At 44.4% G+C, this 9359-nt stretch overlaps 1 protein-coding gene and 1 long non-coding RNA gene across 2 annotated transcripts in view; one reads left to right on the top strand and one right to left on the bottom strand.

Moving 5' to 3' along the window:
• The window catches only part of ITGA2 (integrin subunit alpha 2), a 125848-nt gene extending 116781 nt beyond the window's left edge, over positions 1-9067 (top strand). Inside the window, exon 30 of the mRNA XM_019517878.1 lies at positions 7802-9067. Coding sequence (XP_019373423.1) covers positions 7802-7891 — 90 coding nt within the window. The 3' untranslated portion in view covers positions 7892-9067. The remainder of the gene's footprint in view (positions 1-7801) is intronic.
• The window catches only part of LOC109297829, a 27777-nt gene continuing 20116 nt past the window's right edge, over positions 1699-9359 (bottom strand). The window contains exons 2-3 of the long non-coding RNA XR_002097431.1: positions 4330-4336; positions 1699-1711 (exon numbers count right to left, since the gene is read on the bottom strand). This is a non-coding gene — a long non-coding RNA (uncharacterized LOC109297829). The remainder of the gene's footprint in view (positions 1712-4329; positions 4337-9359) is intronic.

Here is a 9359-nt window from a genome sequence, read left to right as displayed (position 1 = left end):
GGGGGGGCTAGTTCTTCCCTCTGCAGTAGCAGCACCCCCCAGGGTGCCAATCCTTTTTTTGCTGCCCACCTCTCCCACAGCCAGGGGGCGAGCTGAGAGTTGAACCTAGCAATTTGCAAAATTGCAAACTAAACTACATTCAGATGTAGTTTAGTTTGCAACTATGCAAAGTTATTTAAAACCCCCAAAAGTCTTGCACGTATGCACTGTGACACCATTAAGCCACACAGTGACATTTTTGTCTTGTGTACAATCATGGCATCACATATACAAGCACCCTTATAGCTTCAAAAATAAACCAAAGGAAGACAGTTGTTTCATAAACGCAGCTTGAGTTTATTATCTTTGGAATTATGTTCTAATAAAGCAAAATAAAATTCTCCTACAAATCGCAATGATATTTTGCATTGGTTCAGGTCTTGCATGTGAGGATTTCAAACAAATGAAAAGGAAGTGAGCTAGAGTGAGAAAAAGTGCTAGCAGTGAGAGAATAGAGAGGGAAGGGACCAGCACAAAAGTGTTATCCAGAATTCCTTGTTTGGGGAAAGGCAGCAGTTTGTCCCAGCAGGAAAGCTTGGTACTTGAAGGGTTCCCTGGCACACCAAGACAGCAGTGCCCTGGGGAGCTTGTCAGCAGCATAGCTGCTTTAACATGTGATTGCACTAACCAGCAGTTTACTTCCTTGCTTTTTATGATTTGTATCTGGGGCCATACAATCCAGCAAACTAAACTTAAAGTCTATCTGGTGGGAGGATAAGTGAGTAAAGTCACATTTTGCATGTCCTCCTGTTATTCATTTTTAATCTTGAAAAATCTATTATATGAGATTCATCAGTTTTGGCTTTAGCAGCTCTAAGTAGCTGGGAATTTTAAAATATTTTTGGTGGTAGAAAATTCATCATTGTCATGGAATCATAAAAAGTAAGTCTGGAAGAGACCTCAAAAGATCATCTAGTCCAAAGCCCTGCTCAGTGCAGGATCTTCCCTGTCTAAAACATCACAGAAAAGTGCTTATCTAAATTGCTCTTAAAAGCTTCCAAGGATAGAGAGTCCACAGCCTTTCTCAGTAGGCTGTTCCAATGCCTAACTGCTTTCATAATGAGGAAGTATTTCCTAATATCCAACCTGCAATTTAAGACCTATGCTCCTTCTCCCATCCTTTGCAACTACAGAGAAGAGTCTCTCATTCTCTGTATAACACCATTCAGATGTTTGAAGACTGTTATCTAATTCCACTGGACTTCAGAAAATCAGATGTGATATATTCAGGGAACTGATGGATAGGATCCCCTGGGAGGCCAGTCTGATGGGGAAAGAAGTCCAGGAGAGCTGGCTGTACTTTAAGGAAACCTTACTGACGGTGCAGGAACTAAGCACCCCAATATGTAGGAAGACTAGCAAGTATGGCAGAGGACTAGCTTGCCTTAGCAGGGAACTCTTCAGTGAGCTAAAACACAGAAAAGAAGCTTACGAGAAATGGAAACCTGACAAATGACTAGGGAAGAATATAAGATCATTGCTCAGGTATGCAGGGATGAAATCAGGAAGGCCAAAGTGCAGTCGGAATTGCAGCTTAACAAGGGATGTGAAAGGTAGCAAGAAGGATTTCTACAAGTATGTCAGCAACAAAAGGAAAATCAGTAAAAGTGTGTCCCCCTTACTGAGTGTGGGAGGCAGCCTAGTGATAGATGATGTGGAAAAGGATGAAGTTCTCAATGATTTTTTATCTCAGTCTCCATAGGCAGGGTCAGCTCTCAGGATACTGCACCTGGCATCACAGTTTGGGGTGGAAGTGAGCAGCCAACAGTGATTAACAAACAAGTTAGGGTCTACTTAGAAAGCCTAGACATGTACAAGTTCATGAAGCCAGAACCAGGTGCGGCTGGTGAACTGAGACTGGTCCCCATCTCCCCATGGGAGCGGGGGGATGGATGGGTTTTGCAGCCGGCCAGGAGCGGGGTGGGGTTTACAGCCGGCTGGGGGGAAGGGACAGGGGTGCAGCTGGCCAGGTACTGTGGCCAGTAGCAGGGAGGCTGCAAACCCACCCACTCCCAACTGGCTGCAAACACCCCTGCCCCCCCCCACTGCCAGCTGGCTGCAAACTGGCCCCCCTCTCCCTCACTTCTGTGGGACACTCCATCTGCCCCACCAGTCTGAGTTCATCAGCCACACCTGGACAGATGTGATGCACCCCAAGGGTGCTGAGGGACTTGGCCAATGTGATTGCAGAGCTGTTAGCCATTATCTTTGAAATCTCATGGTGGTTGGGAGAGGTCCTAGATGATTGGAAAAGGGCAAACATAGTGCTCGTCTTTAAGAAGGAGGATCTGGGGAACTACAGACCAGTCAGCCTCACCTCAGCCCCTTGAAAAATCATGGAGCAGGTCCTCAAGGAATCCATTTCTAAGCGTTTGGAGGAGGCAATTAGGAACAGTCAGCATGGATTCACCAAGGGCAAGTCATGCTTGACCAACCTGACTACCTTCTATGTCAAGGTGACTGGCTCTATGGGTGCAGGAAGACTGGTGGATGCAATATACGTTGACTTTAGCAATGCTTTTGATATGGTCTCCCACAACATTCTCTCGAGCAAGCTAAGGAAGTATGGGTTGGCTGAATGGACTGTATGTAAAGTGGATAGCAAACTGGCTGGATCATTGGGCTCAAAGGGTAGTAATCAGGGGCTCTCTGTCTATTTGGCAGCCGGACAGTTTTGTCCAGTACGTTCACCAACAATCTGGTAGGTGGGATGGAGTGCACCCTCAGCAAGTTTGCATATGACACCAAGCTGGGTGGAGTATCAGATAAAATGGAGGGTAGGGGTAGAATTAGGTATGACCTAGACAGATTGGAGGATTGGACCAAAAGAAATGTCAGGAAGTTCAATAAGGGGAAGTACAAAATCCCACACTCAGGACGGAACAATCCCATATGTGGGGCCAGGCTGGGGGCTGATGGGCTAAGCAGCAGCCCTTCAGAAAAGGACCAGGGGTTACAGCTGACAATAAGCTGAATATGAGCCAACAGTGTGCCCTTGTTGCGAACAAAATTAAGTGCATACTGGGATGCATAAGTAGGAGTGTTGCCAGCAAATTGAGGGAAGTGATTATTCCCCTCTATTCAACACTGGTGAGGCCACATCTGGAGTACTGTGTCCAGATAATCTCTAAACTGCTCTCTCACTACAGAAAGGTTGTGTACAAATTGGAGAGTCCAGTGGAGAGCAATGAAAATGGTTAGGGGGATGGGGCACACAACTTATAAGGAGAGGCTGAGGAAACTGAGCTTATTTAGTCTGCAGAAGAGAAGACTGAGGGGGGATTTAATAGCAGCCTTCAACAACCTAAGGGTGGTTCCAAGGAGGATAGATGATTCTTAGTGGTGGTGGATGCCAAAACAAGGAGCAATCATCTCAAGTTGCAGCAACAGAAGTTTAGGTTAAATACTCGGAAAAAATTTCTCACAGGGAGAGTAGTACAGCACTGGAACAGGTTACCTAGAGAGAGTGTGGAAACTCGATCCTTAGAGGTTTTAAGACCCAGCTAGACAAAGCCTTGGCTGGGATGGTATAGTTAGGGATGGTCCTGCTTTGAGCAGGGGGTTGGACTAGATGACCTTCTGAGGTCCTTAATTTTCTAGGATTCTCTGATTATATGAAATAATCCCAGTTTTTCCAACCTTTCCTCTTAAGTCATGTTTCCTAGACCTCTATTAATGTGTATTTTTTCTAATTTGTTCATATCTTGAAGTGTGCCCAAAACTGGACACATTACTCCTGACCTCACCATTGCCAAATAGGGTGGAGGAATCACTCTTGTTAATATTAGCCTGGTATCCTTTTGGCCTTTTTTTGCAACAAGAATACACTGGTGGCTCACTTTCAGTTTGTGGTCCACTATAAACCTGGGGTCCTATTCTGCAGTACTGCAACCTAGCCAGTAGTTCCCCTGCCTGTAGTTGTACATGTAATTCTTCCATCGCATCATCAATGCAAAACTTTGCAGTTATCCTTACTGAATTTTATAGTTGTTTGTACACATGACAGGGGTTTAGTCCCCAGTATTGAAATGGTGGGCTTTTAATTGCGATGATTAAAAACCCACCATTTCAACTTAAGGGCTTCCATCACTATTATGGTGAGGGACCTGATCTTTTTTTTTCTTCCCCCCTGCAAAACCTGCCCACCTCTCCCACAGCTAGGGGTGAGCTCCCGGCAGTGGCGTCCCCTGGGGCCACCTGGGTGGGCTGCTAGTGGGTGGGTGCTGCCTAGGGGGTGCCACCACTGTAAAGGGAAGGTCTGGGGCCCCCTGCAGCTTGGGGTCTGCCAACAGCTCCCCTGCCCTGGCTGCAGGAGAGGTGGGCAGGCTCCACAGCAAAAAACAAAAAAACCCAAAAAGGATCAGGCTCATCGACACTTTTTTTTTTCTTTCCCCTCAACGTAGTCTGCCAGCATGAGCTGCTGCTAAGCTGTACAGCCCCTGAGTTGTAGGGGGGGGCAGTCCTTCCCTTTGCAGCAGCAGCACCTCCTGGGGCCACCTAGGCAGAGTGCTAGCTGCACGGGTGCTGCCCCAGCTAGCAGGCAGCACCCACCAGATCAAATTCTTTACTGAGCCTACACAGGGAGCAGTACCCGGTGGGCTTCCAGTGCATAGACTCAGGGAAGAGTTGCATCTGGTGGGTGCTGCCTGTGAGCTGGGGAAGCACCTACACATCTTGCACCCCACCAGGGTGGCCCCAGGGGGTGCCATCATTTAAATCATAAACCCACCCACATGTGTACAGTGTGATGCAATTAAACTGCAAAAATGGCCAATTTTGATCACATGTACAAGTGTCCTATTTGATTATTTTTGGATCATTTCTCCAGTTTATCACAACCATTTTGAATCCTGATCATATCCTTGAAAATGTTTGCAGCTCCACCCAGCTTGTTGTCATCTGCAGATTTGCTAAGCATGCACTCTGTCCCATTCTTTAAATAAGGCATCAGCAACCCATGGCCTGTTGGCCTGATCTGGCCTGCAAAGGGGTTGGATAGTTGGGGTGTGTGAAGCGGGCTGTATTCAATTTAGATTCAGCATGCTTCGGGGGACAGTGATTCGATTTGGCTGAATCCAAATCTGAAGATTCAGTGCTGATTCAGAGAATCAACAATTCAGCCATAGAAACAGCTTTACATGCTTTTTCTACATACCTCGAGGTACCAGGCATAGCTCATGAACACTGCCATGGTGGGGCAGATGGAGCGTCCCATAGGAGTGCGGCGGGGGGGCCTTCACATGCTCGGCGGTGGACCCAGAAGTGGACCGGATATACTTCTGGTCCACTTCCAGGAATGCCACCGAGCACATGAAGGACCCCCTCCCATGCCCTTCCAGCTCAATGATCAGCCACAAAGGTTGCCCCCCTGAGACCCAGGTGCACCAGTTGCCAAACTGGGGGGTGGGCAGCAGGGGGGTGGTCCCCCACATGCTCCACAGTGGACCCAGAAGTGGACCGGAAGTGCTTCTGATCTACTTCTGGGTCTGCTGCCAAGCGCACTGGACCCCCCCCCCCCACCACCACCACCACCCTCCCATGGGACGTTCCATCCGCCCCTCCATCTCAGCATTCACAAGCCGCCTGGTACCTTGAGGTATGTAGAAAAAACATTTAAAGCTGTGTCTATGTCTGAATCATCGAATCTCTCTGAATCAATTTGGAGGGTTCTGATTCAGTTTGGAGAGATTAACGGGTCTCCTGATTTGATTCAGATTCAGAGATTCAGCCACCGAATAGGGCTGAATCTCGGCCGAATTGAATCAGCTACCAAAGCTTCACACAGCCTTATTGGATAGTACAGCGTGGTCTAGGGAAGCACAGGTGATTGGGAAGCATGCAAGAAAATCAGGTTGATTAGGTATAACCTGCCTTTGGTAAATCCATGCTGGCTGTTCCTGATCACCTTGTTCTCCTCTAGATGCCTAGAAGTAGATTCCTTGATGACATGCTTCATGATCTTTTGAGGTATTGAGGTCAGACTGACCAGTCTGTAATTCTCCAGATTCTCCTCTTCTTCCTTCCTTAAAGATGGGTATGATAGTTGCCCTTTGCCAGTCATCAGGGATCTCACCTGATCTCCCTGGATTCTCAAAGAGAATAGCCAGTGGTTCAAATTACCTCAACCAATTCCTTGTGTACTCTAGGATATTTCCCATGTGGCTCTGATGATCTGAATACATCCAGCTTCCTTAGATTATCTCTAAACTGCTCTTTCACTGCCCTATGCTGCTTATATCCTTTCTTTTCCTTGCTGGCAACTGAGCTTGTCATCTGATTCACTAGGTTCATTAACCTTATTCATGACACTAAAATAAAAAAGGCATAACATATTTAATCAGTGATTAGATTAACCCCCTATTCTAGAAAGGAACCTAGGCTTTCCTTAGCGTTCCTATTACTTCTAACATATATAATGCTCTTTTATTGCCTTTCATGTCCCTTGTTTGTATCTTAATTAATGTCTTGGCCTTTCTTATTTTCTTGCTGCATGTGCATGGCATACTCTCATACACTTCCATAGTAATATGGACACGTTTCTATTTTTTTGTAAGATTTCTTTCTGAGTTTTTCAGCTCATTGAAGGGTTTGCTGTTTAATCAGGAGAGTCTCTTGCTGCACTTCCCAGCCTTTCTTCATGTTGGGATAGTCTGCTTTTATGCCCTTACTGAGACCTTCCTAAGGTACAGCTAGCTCTGTTGGCTTTCTTTTCCCTTCAATCTTGCCTCCCATAGGATTCTTCATACTAGTTCCCTGAGTGTGTTAAAGTCTGATTTTCCACCAGTGTCTTTATGGGACTGCAAAGGCAACTCTGCTGTCCTTCCTTCTTTTCTCAGGATTTTGAACTGTTGTCATTTCATGGTCACTGGAACCTTAGTTCTCTTCCACCTTCCCATTCTTAACCTATTCCTCCCTGTTCGTAAGCAAGAAATTGAGATGACCATCCCCTCTAGTTGGCTTCTCCATTATCTGTGCCAAAATGTTATCTGTGACATACTCCAAGAACTTGCTGGACTGCCTGTGCACTATGTAACTTTCCCGGTGGATGTCATAGTAATTAGACCCCCTTGGCATGTTCCTTACTGTTCTTCCCTCTTACATTGTTCTAGAGGGTCATTCCTTATAATAATGAGGAATGAAAAAAAATCCTCAAAATGTTTGGGCACTTCTTAAATAAAAGTTTTTAAAATATGAGTTAGAGAAAACTTCTATTTTCCCTTCAAATTTCCTTTTCATCTCCCTTCTCCCCTTTCCCCCAAAAAAGTTTTGACAAATGTTCTACCAGGTTTCTTTGTTCTTCAGCTGAAAATCTACTTTTAAATTAGATAAATAAGTGCCTGATGTAAATCATCTTAACCTAGTACAGTAGAATCCAGATTATTCATCTTGGGATGGTTCACAACTGATTTGCTTCACAGAGAGTTCCTGAATGAAGGAGAAATCAAGCAGCTGTTTGCTGTAGCTTTTATTTCAAAGTGCACTGCTTCTCCACTCAGTTGGAGCCCAGCAGTGATCCATGCAGCTGATTGACAAGGCAGGTTCCTTTGAAATAAAAGCCACAGAATATAGCTGGAGTTGCCTTTGCAGTCCCATACAGATGTTTCCTCTGCCTATAATACCCTTTGTTGGTTTCCAAATCTTCATATTTGTAAGAAGTAAGGAGAGTAACTCTGATGTGTATTTTTTGACTGCGGATTCATGACCTTCCAGTACAAATTAGATAATTGAGATGGCTGACAACCTGTGTTAAACTATTTTACAGCTTGGTTTCTTCAAGAGACAGTATGAAAAAATGGCAAGGGATGTAGAAGATGTTGATGAAATTACAGAACTCACAAAGGACAAAGATTGAAGAGGACACTAATGGGGAATACAGGACTAACCACCTGAACCACAAAGAGTGGTTGGAATCCAATCAGTTTTTCAACTGGAGGGTCTTAAAGATGAATAACTATTGAACTTGTTTTTCATGAAAACATTTTAAATTTTTTTTAACGATGGAAATATTTTACAGATGATACTTTATTGTAAAAGCAACTGCAGGTCAGTTTTTCTTTTTCAAAATGATTGATAGTGTTTTCTTATGTATTGTCGTCCTTGCAAAAAAAAATAGCCTTGGGGACTGGCACATCCAGTAACATTGTGCAAGGAATTTTCCTCCTGCTCCATAAAGCAAAATAGATTTCAGATCACTGTTCAGTTCCTAATTTGGTTGGCTGATCAGTGCCGTATATGAATAGGCCTCTGGTAAAATGACTTTTTAAAAATTTAGTTATCTAAAAGATCTAGACAATGAATGCATGATGAATATTGACTTAGGACCAGGGAAACAAAAAAAAATCTCCATTTACCATTGACTAACTACATTCACTTTCTTTTGGAGAAATGGTTGATGTGCCGCAGCAAATCTGAATCTTTTATCTGTAAAGTTACAGGTTGAATGTCTCATAAAATGGGCCTTGTGTCCTGATTTGGCACATGATAATTCCAGTCTGTGCATTATGAACATTTGAATGGGTATGTCACCCCAAAATGTGTCTCTGTTCTTTTCACTAAGATTACAAGAATTAAACTGTGAGAGCGTACTGCACTGGAAAAGTATTTCTAAATGGGACATGCTTCCACCTAGTGTTTCCTTGCACGTATTACCTCTTTTTAAAGAATGAGGAACTGAGCTGGAAAACCTACTGTGACTTGCTCTCCTGTGATACAGCGGGGGTTTCAAATTCTTAACTGGCAAGATGGACCATCAGGACACTGAAATTTGAAACTGAATCTTCATGTTCTATTGTTCACTATCTGAAAAAGGGGAAGAGCCAGAGGCCTCTGAATTTACATGGCTTTCTGTTCTCTGTCCAGAAAGCAAACTGGTAGTGAAACGTTTTACATGGATTCATAACTCTTACTGTCCAACTGACAGTAATGGGGCTACTCAGCTGAGAAGGACATTTATCATCCCACCCTTATTTCAGTAGTGGATAATAGTGCAGGAGTAAGAACATGAAGTGAATTATAGGGGAGAAAACACTAGAACAGGGGTGGGCAAAATGTGGCCGGGGAGCCAGATGCAGCCTGCCAGGCCATTCTATCTGACCCACGGGGCCCCTAAAAAATTTAGAAAATTAATATTTATCTGCCCTGGGTTGCCTGTCATGTGGCCCTCAATGGCTTGCCAAAACTCAGTAAGTGGCCCTCTGCCCAAAATAATTGCCCGCCCTTGCACTAGAAAGTAAGCTGTTAATGAGACTAAAAACAGCTGAAAATATGTTCTCTGTACAATTTTGTACAACACACTTAAGGGTACTTAGATAACACAGTAG

This window comes from Gavialis gangeticus, unplaced genomic scaffold (genome assembly GCF_001723915.1).
Source record: "Gavialis gangeticus isolate Ggan-Ray unplaced genomic scaffold, GavGan_comp1, whole genome shotgun sequence".
Taxonomy (NCBI): Eukaryota; Metazoa; Chordata; order Crocodylia; family Gavialidae; genus Gavialis; species Gavialis gangeticus.
This window is presented reverse-complemented; position numbering and strand designations above follow the sequence as displayed.